The 13,079-nt window shown below is 40.6% G+C and overlaps 1 protein-coding gene across 1 annotated transcript in view; it reads right to left on the reverse strand.

Annotated features, from left to right (window-relative positions):
• Positions 1 to 514: 514 nt before the first annotated feature.
• The window catches only part of LOC124595432 (farnesol dehydrogenase-like), a 72,197-nt gene continuing 59,632 nt past the window's right edge, over positions 515 to 13,079 (reverse strand). Inside the window, exons 5-6 of the mRNA XM_047134173.1 lie at positions 949 to 1,098; positions 515 to 826 (exon numbers count right to left, since the gene is read on the reverse strand). Coding sequence (XP_046990129.1) covers positions 770 to 826; positions 949 to 1,098 — 207 coding nt within the window. The 3' untranslated portion in view covers positions 515 to 769. The remainder of the gene's footprint in view (positions 827 to 948; positions 1,099 to 13,079) is intronic.

The raw sequence follows: 13,079 nt of genomic DNA on the forward strand, positions 1-13,079 counted from the left end.
CTTATCCTTATTTAGCAGCCAAATATTTTGTAAAATTCCATATTATACATTTTAATTTGTGAAGTTACCTCCACTACATAATTACCATATTTAAACCTGCAATGTGCAATCCACTTTACCTATTGTGTTTGTTCCAAACAACTATTACTTAGATTGATAGAAACTTCCACAATAACACACCATTTTTAATTGCACTGTTGATCCATGCATGTACGAGTCTCAGCTAATCACTGTCACCATATCTCATTTGCAGAGCATGTATTGAATTGTTCCTTGAAGGTTGATTGTTATTTTAAGTCTCCTATAAATTAGTGCCATGGTGAAACTTCTGCAAAGAGAATTGCATTCATTTCATGCAGCACTTAGGTTCATCAATGTCATCTTTTAGTGTGTATTAACAGCCTTCCAATAGTCCAAAGTAATATCCTTTCATTACTTTCTACGTGCTGTAGCGTATATTACCCCTGAAAACACGTCACTGGTTTACACAAGCAAAAATATGTAATTCAGTGTGTAATATTTATCATTTTTGTTTTTATTTTTAGAGCAAATTTGTAAACAGCATCTAGTAGACAACCACTGCCTTTCAGTATCAAATCTGATGACCGTAGAGTTCAGTTTTTTCATGTGAATGGAGTGTAATGATAATATTCCAGAACTTCAACAAAACTAAGCATTGTATTAGCACAGGTGATTAGTATAGAAATAAAACATCAAATAAGATGATATTTGTCATTTCACTGTCTCTGAAGAAGCTTTGATCAACTGTTTACTTCACTTCAGTAATACTCCTCTGTCCAACAGGCTTTATTACAAGTAGAGGAACCTGGGAAGTAAGGAATTTTAGTAAGATTACTGTGAACTATGCATTTCTCTATAGATTTTTAAATTAAAAAAAGAAAAGGTGAGAAATAATAAATAAATACATATGTACATGAGAGAACCCACCTCGACAATTGGCGGCTGTGATAAAACAAACACAACAGCATTAGCAACATGTTCTGGTTGCAGATGTGGTAGCTGTGAGTAGACCTTTTCTTTATCTACATGCTTCATGTTATCCATGATCTCAGTTTTTACTAACCCAGGGCATATTGACTGCAATGAATGAGAAGTATTCAATAAAACTGTTATTGAAAATTGCTTAACAGATGACAGGAAAACTAGCATCCACATCACCCATTCAGTCACACTCATGGACTGACTTTGAAACACTGAGCAGATAGACATTACTCTACAAGCATTACATTTTAATAAAGATCTTTAATGCCACTGAAATAAATATAATCCCAGCTAATCTCTGACAAGTTATTTGAGGATTATGTGAGGATGAGGGGTAAGAAAGTGTGGGGGGTGTGATTGGGTGGGGGTCAGACACACACACACACACACACACACACACACACACACATACACACACACACTGTTTGCTAGATTTGCCTCTGATAGATGGTTAGGTCATCAAATGAACACTTAATGTTCATTTGATTACCCAGACTAATCTATGGGATTGCAATACATTAGAGTTGCTTTTCGCTAATGAATAGGATAGACCCTGTTGAAAACCACGGCCTGCCTATGATGGGGCCTCTGAAAGCAAAAGGTTGACAACTATGTACAGATTGTTTTATGAAGCTGTCTTATGGGCCCAGCTCACCACACAGACCAATAGAGGCCTGACTTCATTCCATAATTCCACTTTGCCGTGCCAAGTGACAACATCACTATGTGCCACATACAGTCATTGTGATTACCAGACTGATATGTAGATCTTTTGTTCCAAGTCCACTTACATTTCTACACTCTACTAAAACAGCAGGAAAAGCCGTTCTGAAAACCAACCAGCATTTTGTTAGTACTTTCTTTTTGCAAATATGTGAAGCTACTTTTGAATACATTACATTTTCAAGAATTTTGGATGATGATGATGATGATTAGAGTTTTAGGGCGCACAACAACAAGGTTATCAGCGCCCAAGAATTTTGGAGAAAGCTGTCAGAAGTGAGACTGGGCAGCAGTTGTTGGCATCAGACCTATACTCCTTTTTATGCAATGGTGTATCAATGGCACACTTCATTCTATTGGGAAAAATGCCCTGTTCCAGTGAGGTGTTACATATATGTCTGAGAATCCTACTTATCTCTTGGAAACAAGCTTTTAGTACTTAGTTGGAGATTCCATCAGTTCCACATGAGCCTTTCCATTTGAGTGAGTTTATTATTTTCTCAACTCCAGGAGATGAAGAACTTCAATTTTATCAAATTGCATAGATATTCCCTCTTCAATACATAGCTTTGCCTTTCACATCTTGATCCTATTTTCTCCACAACATTTAAAAAATGATTATTTAAAATATTTTCAAGCTCTGACTTTTTGTTAATAAACTTTTCATTCAGCTGATTGTCATAAAATCTTCCTGTGTTCTTGGTTGCCCTGTTTAAACAATATTTCAAGTTGGTTTAATTTTATAATCAGAGCTTCTAATCTCAGACATAATATTCGTGCTTCTAAATTTTTAATAACATTCTTTAATACAGTACAGTAGTTTTCATTATATTTGACTATTTCTGGGTCATTACTCTTTCTTGCTGTTATGCCCTTTTCCCTTTACCAGTTACTGGAATACTCACAAACGTATGATGAAATAAGTCATATTTTAAATTAGCATCAGGTTTCTGGTACACATCTCATCTCATCTCATCTCTCCTTAATCTACATACTACAACAGTAAATTGTTTTTATGCATAGTCCCTATATAGAACATTGTTCTCCAAACTAAATTTAGAAAAAGTTGTGTAGATAATAATGCCAGACAATAATATGTAACTCTAGTTAGTAAGGCTCTGACTTATCCACAGGACTGGAACAAAAATAACTTTTTTTGTGATAAGTTAATGTTTGATCAAAATAAATAAATAAATAACTGCTGCAAGCTTTTCCTAAAATACGCAATCATTAAATCGTTAACTGAACATACCATTCGGTAGAACTGTTTTGCATTACTGTATGGAGCTATGTCATGTACTGTAACTAGCTGTGCATCATGATCAGAATGACCTTTCATAAGTGGATGAATGTTTATTTGACTAAATATTTTCTCAGACCAAGGTAAATTATCTATCAGTATGCTGCTCTCCTGTACTGTCTGAGTAGGAAAATCATTAACAAATATCAATTTTTGTTTGCTATGGTTTTAGGGCACAAAACTGCTATGGTCATCAGCGCCCAGTCTGTGACTTAGGAAAAGCTAAAAAAACGAAACCGGAAACCAGCAGCAATGGGAGCACAACTCAAAAAGTGGGGAAACCAAAAACAGAAAGAAAACCCAAAAAACCACTATAGAAGGGCGGTTGTTTGCCCCCAAAAAGAGCTTCAGATTACTGACATCATCTCACTGGCACTAATGAACTCAAGAACGTGATCAGCTGATCGTGTGTCATCTGCTAAAATGGAAGATATATCAGGTGACGGCTGTAGACGGGCGCGTAATGGAGTAAAATAGGAGCACTCAAGTAAAAGGTGTCTCACCATCCACAGTTGAGAACAGTGGGAACAGAGTGGGGGAGGATCGCCGCTTAAAAGATGCCCATGGCTAAAAAGACAGTGCCCTATCCGGAGTCTAGTTAAAATTACCTCCTCCCGACGATGAGTTCAGGAGGAAGAGGTCCAAGCACAGGGAAGAGCTTTCACGTCCCACAATTTATTATTGGGAAGTGTCGACCAATGTGCATGCCATAGAAGAGCAACATGATGACATAAAACACTCTGTAGATCGGTGATGGGAATCATGCGAATAGCTGGCCGAAGAAGAGAGACTGCAGCCTTGGCTGCTATATCGGCCACCTCATTTCCACAGATACCAACATTCCTGGGATCCAGAGGAACACCACAGAGACACCCCCCAAGTGGAGCAAGTGGAGGCAGTCCTGAATCCGGTGGACCAGAGGGTGGACAGGGTAGAGAGCTTGAAGACTGAGGAGAGAGCTGAGAGAGTCTGAGCAGATAACATACTGTATCCACTGATGGCGACGGATGTATTGGACAGCCTGGAGAACAGCGTAAAGCTCCGCAGTATAAACGGAACACTGGTCGGGAAGCCGAAATCGATTTGGGGTGTCGCCAACAATATAGGCACTCCCAACACCAAATGATGTTGTTGAGCCATCAGTGTAAATAAATGTGGTGGCCTTCATTTGTGCACAGAGAGCAGCAAATGCCCAACAATAAACAAGAGAAGGGGTACCATCCTTGGGAAACTGAGAAAGGTTATGGAGCAGGCAGGTCCAGGGCTGGAGCTAAGGTGGTGCTGTACCCCAAGTTGTCAAGAAAGTTTTAGGAAAGTGGAAGGAAAGAGAATAGAGCAGTTGACAGAAGCGGACTCCTGGTGGTAGTAGGGAGGAAGGGCGACCAGCATACCCTAAATCCAAGGAGGCGTCGAAAAAAATGTCATGGGCCGGATTTGCAGGCATGGAAGACAGATGGCTAGCATAACAACTCAGGACAGATCGCCAGTTGGACAGCGGAGGTTCAGCAGTCTCAGCATAAAGGCTTTCCAGAGGGCTGGTGTAAAAAGCTCCAGACACTAAACATAATCCACAGTGGTGGATAAAGTCGAGACGCCAAAGAATAGACGGCCGAACAGAGGAGTAAACTATGCTTCCATAGTCCAATTTCGAGTGCACTAAGGCATGATAGAGACGGAGAAGGACTACTCAGTCCACATCTCAGGAGGTGCCATTCAGGACATGGAGGATGTTGAGGGATCGCAGACAGCGACCCAGAAGATAAGAAATGTGGTAGGACCAGCACAGCTTTCTGTCAAACATAAGACCCAAGAATTTAGCGACGTCTGTGAACAGAAGGTTGACAGGGCTTAGATGTACGGAAGGTGGAAGAAACTCCGTACGACGCCAAAAATTAACACAAATGGTCTTACCGGGAGAAAAGCGGAAGCCGGTTTCGATGCTCCAAGAGTGGAGGCGATAGAGACATCCTTGAAGACATCATTCAAGAAGGCTGGTCCATTGAGAGCTGTAGTAGATCGCAAAATCGTCCACAAAGAGGGAACCCGAGACATCAGGAAGGAGACAATCCATAATTGGATTTATTCAGATTCAGATTCAGATTCTTTATTAGTCATTCAGCATTGTTACATGCAATAGACTTCGTCAGTTCACTTAACCTATTAATTTTACAAAATAAATTTTTACATATTTAAGTTGATATTGCGCATATCTAAAAATTCTTCTAATGAATAGAATGGATTAGTTAACAAGAAGTTATGAACATTATCTTTAAATAATTTGTCAGGCTTGATTGACCCATTTTTAGACAATTTGTTATATATTTTAATTGCCATATACTTATGACTATTGTTAGTTTTAGCTAATCTATTTTGTGGCAACAGCAGAGAAGTACACGTTCTTGTATAGTAGCCATGCCTTTCATTTGTTACACTTAAGTTAGGTAGTTCAGCAAGTATGTAGTTAACACTGTCAAGAATATATAAGTTAATTACTGTTAAAATTCTATATTTAATGAACAATGGTTTACAATGTGTTCTATTATCTACCTTAGCCATTACTCTGATTGCTTTCTTCTGGATCACCATAATTTCATTTATTTTTCTGCTGTTTCCCCAGAGTATTAACCCATACCTTAAAACAGATTGAAAAAAGGCGAAGTACGCTGTCCTTACGTACTCAAATGTCACACAACACATCAGTCTCTTCAACAAATATATAACTCTTGACAACCTAACCACTATGTGATCAACATGAGAGTTCCATGTTAGACTGTTGTCAAGTACAATACCTAAAAACTTTGCCTTTTGTTTTTCTATTTTTGTAGTCTTTGATAGACTGAACCACATATTCTGGGTCTTTTCCTCATTTAATAGCAGACCATTGGCATTAAACCATGATGTTGCGTTTTCTTTTGCCAATTTCATATCACTTACAAGGTTATCAAGTACATGGTTTACAGATAGAAAAGTTGTGTCATCTGCATACATATATGTCTTTACATCTATATTTCCTGGTAAGTCATTTATGTGTACAAGGAAAAGAAGTGGTCCCAATTTAGATCCCTGTGGCACTCCATGTTGAACCTCGAGTATGTTTGACAGATGACTTCCTGAACTCACCACCTGGTTCCTTTTATTGAGGTATGATTTGATGAGTTTTAAACTTTTATCACATATTCCATAGTACTCAAGTTTAGAGAGCAGAAGTGAGTGGTCAACACAGTCAAAAGCTTTGCTCAGATCACATAAGGTTACCTGTGCGTGCGCATGGTCCTCAAATGCTGCTAGAATGTCTCTGACTAAGAGCTCTATGGCATGTATAGCTGAACTTCCTTTTCTGTAACCAAACTGTGATGCACTTAACATACCATTTAGTTCTAGGTACTCATACATCTGCTTATATATTATGCCTTCAAACACTTTTCCTAGTACTGGAATTAGTGAAATTGGTCTGTAGTTTGCAGGATCTGATTTGACACCCTTCTTAAAGACTGGAGTTACCTTGGATAGCTTGAGAGGATCAGGAAAAAACCCTTCTATGAGACCCAGGTTTATAGCATATGTTAATGGTGCTGCAATGTAATGTATGATTTCTTTCAATAGATTGTTTGACATATTAAAAATATCTGTACTGTATGAATTTTTCATTTCTTTGACTATTTTAAGAACTTCATGTTGGCATACCTCTTTGAAGTGTTTCAATGATGATCTGGCCCTATTATGATTTAGGTTTGCTCTCTTCAGATAATCTATACATGTTACATTGGGTTTACTGATCAGCTTTTTGATATCATCAGCACAGCTTACAAAATATTTATTGAATGTATCTGCTGGTATTGGGACTGTCTTGTCGAAGTTTCTGACTTCACCTTTAATAGTATTAATTACTGACCAGGCTGTTTTGCATTGGTTTTTACTATTTCTTATGAAATTTGTGTTGTATCTTAGTTTCGCCAATTGCAACTCTTTCTTATACTGTTTCTTAGTGATTTTTTCGAGGTCCTTAATTTCATTAAAATTGTTTACTTTGGCAAGGCGCTTCAACAGCAGTAGCTTATTTTTTAGATTCTCCAGTTCTTTGGTGTACCAAAATTTACCCTTTCTTGTTTTATGGTATTTCTTTTGAACAAGATGGGCTTTTAAAATATCTGTTAAGTAATTGTGGAATGTTTCATAAACTGTTTGGGCACTGGAATCACAGTTTTGAAATAATTTGTCCCAGTTTGTTATGTTCAGCTGGTGTGTTAGTTTTATGAGATTGTGTTTTGTTAATATTAAGGTATTAGATTTTGTTAACTTTTGTGCAGCCTTGCTCTCATCCCCTTTTATAAAATGTCTTAACTCTACCGTTAACATGGAGTGGTCTGAGAAAACAAATTCATTTACCTTGGTGGAGTACATATCACGAGCACAGTTGACAAAAGCATTATCCAAGCACGCTTGTAGTCTTGTTGGTTCTGAATTTACATGATGGAAGTTGTGCTGCCTTAGCATATTCAGTAACTTATTTACACTGGGTTTGTTACATGTTACATCAAAGCTTGAATTAAAGTCTCCCCCAATTACAGTTACATACTGTTTCCATTTCGTTATGTAGCAGAGTACACTGTCTAAATTATCTAAAAAAGTTTTATCATCTGAGTCAGGGGAATGGTAGATACATACTATGATAATTTTCATCATATCACATATGATCCCAGTAATTTCAAAGTGTTTCTCTACACATGCCCAACTAAGATCTAGTTCTCTACACTCTATTTCATTTGAAACATAGATAACAGTACCACCATTGCGGTACTGACATCTGCAAAAACTGTTTCCATATTTATAACCTTCTGGTACATAGTATTGTATTTGTTCCGGTTTAAGCCAATGTTCTGATAGACATAAGAAAGAATACTTATTCTGTGGCAATGACTCCTCCAGAATTTCAACTTTATTTTCAAGACCCTGAATGTTTAAAAATAGGATGTTGTTGTGACTTATCTGTGAATTAGCAGGCTGGTTTTTCACATTTTTATTTTCTTCTTGGCTTGAAACCATAAAAAATTATCACTGAATGACACAGATGTATTTTTCCTTTGGCTCCTCCTTAAGCATTGCTGTGTTGCTGCTCCAGTCGTTGTTGGTTCTGCTGCTGCTGCTGCTTCTGCTGATAATGATGGTGCTCCTGCTGTTTCACTTATTTCTGGTGTTTGTTGTTCTATAACTGCTGTGCCTTTCTGTGAATTGTTAACATTTGGAGTGTTCACTTGCATTAATAAAATTTCACATTTGTCTTGGAGGGGTGTAGCTTCACTGACATCAGATTTCACATTGGATTCTACAGGATACACACACTTCCTGTCCATGAGAGGTATGACTTTTCTATCATCACACTGCACATTTGAGATTTTATTTACAAGTTCTAAAATTTTTGTTACTATTACGTTTTTTCCAAGTACATTTAGATGGGAACCATGTGCTGTGTGAAATCTTTTCCCTAAATTGCTGATGTTCACAAATGTTACATTTTCAAACCGCTTGCAAATATTTTGCATCTCTTTATTTGCAGTTTCAATTTCTTTGTTTACACAGGACCATTCCATCAAGTCGTAACGGTGTGGCACTGAAAAAACAATAACATTTGTTCCTCTCAGCTCATACAGTTTTCTTTTTAGCGAGATTAAGAGATCGTTTTTTTCGTTCCTAGCTATATCATTTGATCCCGCCAGGAAGATGGAAAAGTCCTTTTTGCTCAATGAGGAAATTTTTTCTTGACTCATTGACGTAGCAGCACTGAATTTTGCTCCTGGTTTTATTGTACAGTTAAAACTAAAATTCTGACTACTTGTACGCCGAAATTCAGCGGCTGTATTTCGTCCTTGGCTGTCAGCATACAGTTCAATTTTACCGGTACTTACTGTTCCGAGATTGCCTGTTTCCTGCCTACCTTTGCAGTAAGCGAAGTCTTGTTTGGTACTATTTATTGTGTCTTGTTTGCTAACACATGTCGATATTGTCTCAGTAGAGCAGCTTAGCGGTAGAAGATTTTTCGTGAGCACTTTTGCATATGATCTTTTACTTAACTGCTGCTGAAATATTCCATGTTTTACCTTATTCACAAAGTCGTTTGGTTTTCCACATGGTACACTCGCACTGTTAACTTCACTTTCACAATCCGTAGTCGAAAGTGCTTGAAAGTAATTTTCGTTCACTATATTTATGTTTCTTTCGCCGTTTTCTGTATCTTGTATTATCTGTTTGCGTCTTTTGTACTTCACTTCCGTCCAATTCTCCGACATATTCGTACTTTCATGGCGCGAGTTTTTCATGTTCCGTTCACTTTTTTCTTCTTTAAGTTTCTTGATATCCATCTTCAAGGAACTGATAATAAATTGTAAACTAGCCACCCGTTCGCTAAGCTTTGTAATTTCATCCTTACAACTGTCACAATTTTTCTTTTTCACGGCAAAATTCACACTTTTTCTCGGACAAGCACAACGAATTTTTACACTAGCCGCCATGTTGACAATATGGCAATGGTAAACAGTACAACACTTAGCATGGAGCCCTTGGGAGAAGGTACGGGAGAGAGTAGTGTTGTTCACCCACACTTTAAATGTGCACTCTTCCATAAATTCATGAAGAAAAAGGGGCAGCCGACCTCGAAACCCCCAAAAGAACAGTGTGCGGAAGATGACTGTCCTCCAACAGGTATCGTATGCTCTCTCCAGATCGAAAAATATCGCTACTGTTTAGCGTTTATGGAGGAAATTGTTCATGACATAAGTGGAGAGAGCAACAAGATGGTCAACTGCAGAAAGATGCTTTCGGAAACCACACTGGGCAGGTGTTAAAAGACTGCGGGACTCCAGCCACCAGGCTAAACGGCAGTTCACCATACGCTCCAAAACCTTACATACACTACTGGTGAGAGAAATGGGGCAATAGCTAGAGGGGAGATGTTTGTCCTTTCCAGGTTTTGGAACGGGAACAATGATAGCTTCCCACCATCGAGTGGGAAATGTACTGTTGGTCCAAATTCGATTATAAAGGCGAAGGAGGTAACGCAGACTATGGTATGATAAATGCAGCAACATTTGTATGTGTATACCATCCGGTCCTGGGGCAGAAGAGCGAGAAGAAGAGAGTGCATGTTGGAGTTCCCACATGGAGAAAACAGTATTGTAGCTTTCGCGATTTTGAGAGGAGATGGCAAGAGGTTGCACTTCCGCTGCACGTTTCTTTGGGAGAAACATTGGCGGGTAATTTGAGAGCTCGAAATATCAGCAAAGTGTTGACCCAATGAGTTAGAAATCGCGACGGGGTCCACTAATGTATCATGCGCGATGGTGAGCACAGAGATCGGGGAGAAACTAGGCGCTCCACATAACCGCCGAATCCGACTCCAAACTTCTGAGGAGGAAGTAAAGGTGTTAAATGAGCTAGTAAAGAAGTCCCAGCTTGCCTTCTTGCTATTGCGGATGACATGACGGCATCACGCATGGAACTGCTTATAGCGGATACAGTTGGCCAAAGTTTGATGGTGTCGTAAAACGTGAAGAGCACATTGCTGCTCACGTATTGCATCGCAGCATGCCTCGTTCCACCAAGTAACTGGGGGGCACTGGGGCAATTCGGAGGTGCAAGGTATTGAACGTTCTGCAGCTGTAAGAATAACTTCTGTAATATGAGTGACCTCATCATCAACACTAGGAAAGTGGCGGCCATCGAATGTCGCGAGAGACGAAAAAAGTGTCCAATCGACTTGGGCAAACTTCCAGCATCTTGGGCACATATATGGCAGTTGTGGCTGCAATCAAAGGACACTCGAGTATATATCAGCAAGAGCAAACCATTCAAAGCGCCAAGCTAGCGGAAAAGTACTGACCAAAAGGTCCAAAAGAGAGAAATTTGTCGTGGAGGCAGACAAAAATGTAGGATCCCCAGTGTTGAGGCAAACAAGATCTGCTTGGGGGAAGTCGTCTATCAATAGTGAGCTGCTCGGACAAGGATGCGCAGATCCTCAAAGCTGGTGGTGGGCATTGATGTCCCCAACCGGCAAATAGGGGGGGTGGAAGCTGACCAAGAAGATGAAGGAGATCAGCTCGTGCCATTGGTGTGGACGATGGAATGTAGACAGCGCAAAGAGAGAAGGTGTATCCAGAAAGGGAAAGACGGACAGCGACAGCTTGGAAGGAAGTGTTTAAGGGGATCGGGTGATAATGGAGAGTATCATGGAGAAGAATCACGAGTCCTCCATGTGCTGGAGTGCCTTCAACAGAGGGGAGATCAAATCGGACTGACTGAAAATGGGGGGGAAAACAAAGCGATCATGGGGATGCAGCTTTGTTTCCTGAAGGCAGAAGATGACCGGCACGTAGGATCATAACAGGATCGACAATTCATCCTGATTGGCTCGAATTCCACGGATATTCCAATGGATAATGGACATAGGGTGGACAGAAAATGAAAGAATCTCAACAAGGTTGCCCTCAACTCAATGACTACCCAGAGCTTGCGACCGACAGTGTGGAATGGCATTCAGTCGAAGGCAGAAGATCCTGATCCATAGGTTGTTCGGGAGCAGCTCCTGCCACCAGCAATCAGCCGGTTGATCGGCTGCCAGCAGTGCGCCTCAGCGACACAGAAGACGGCTGAGGGCGGTTACAACCTGGCGGTGCTGTACATGAGACACGCCGTGGCAGAAAAGGAGAGGAACTGGGTTGCTTATTAGCCTTTTTGAAAACAGAATGTTGAGGTGAAGGAGGAACCGATGGTTGTGAAGTTGGGGTACGTAAAAAATCTTCACGAGTAGGCTCTTTTTTGGAAGTCTGGGTGTGAGATTTTGGGGCTCAAGATTTAGGAGAACCCGATGAAGGGTGAGCCATAGAGCGAGCAGGTGAGAGTGGGTAGGTTGAACGGGCGATCTTTGCACTGGCCAATCTGATGACTGTGGCACTAAAGGTGAGATCACAAGTCTGACTGGCTGCCTCCTTTGTTGGCCGAGGAGAGGCAAGGACAGTGCTGTATTTACCTATGTGAGGCACAGTGGGCTTTCGACTGACGAATAACTTTCAAGCAAAGGTCGAGACCTTTTCCTTCACTCTGATTTCCTCAATGAGCCGTTCATCTTTAAAAATGGGGCAATCTCTAGAGGAAGCAGCATGGTCACCCATACAGTTAATGCAACGAGGGGATGGAGGTGGACAAGCACCCTCATGGGCATCCTTGCCACATGTAACGCATTTGGCCGGATTGGAACAGGACTGGCTGGTATGATTGAACCGCTGACACCAATAGCAACCCGTAGGATTTGCGACATAAGGGTGAACGGAAATTATCTACTAGCTGCTTTTATGTTCGATGGGAGTTGAACTCTGTCAAATGTCAAGAAGACAGTGTGGGCTGGAACGACGTTCATGTCAACCCTTTTCATGATTCGAACAGCCTTGACGCCCTGGTCAAACAAGTAGTTTTCAATTTCCTGGTCGGACAATCTGTTGAGGGAGCGTGTATAAATTACCCCACGTAATGAACTTAAATTGCGGTGCGCTTCCACCCAGACAGGGAAGGTGTGTAGCAGTGAAGTACGCACGAATTTTTGTGCCTGGAAGGCACTGACTGTTTCTAACAACAAGATGCCATTTCATATTCTGGAACAAGACTTTACAGGACCTGCAATTGCAGCGACACCTTTCTGAATAATGAAAGGGTTCACCATGGAGAAGTCGTGACCTTTGTCAGACTGAGAAACAACAAGGAACTGTGGCAACGATGGAAGAACTGTCTGTGGCTGAGACTCATTGAACTTATGCTTGTGAGCAGACATAGTAGATGATGAGGAAACCATTGCGGAAGTATCCCCCATGATTACCAGCGTCTCCGATGGTGCACTCCTTCCTTGTGGGGGCCCTCTCTGAGGCCACTCTCACCTTAGGTGATTGTTCACACCTCAGGCCACACCTCCCAAGAAACCAATCAGCACTTTCAGAAGGTATCAGCTCGGGTAATCACCCCTCCCTTCCCCTGGCCATTACCAGGGGGTACGTACGTGTCCTACCTGTCTACC

This window comes from Schistocerca americana, chromosome 2, assembly GCF_021461395.2.
Source record: "Schistocerca americana isolate TAMUIC-IGC-003095 chromosome 2, iqSchAmer2.1, whole genome shotgun sequence".
Lineage (NCBI taxonomy): Eukaryota > Metazoa > Arthropoda > Insecta > Orthoptera > Acrididae > Schistocerca > Schistocerca americana.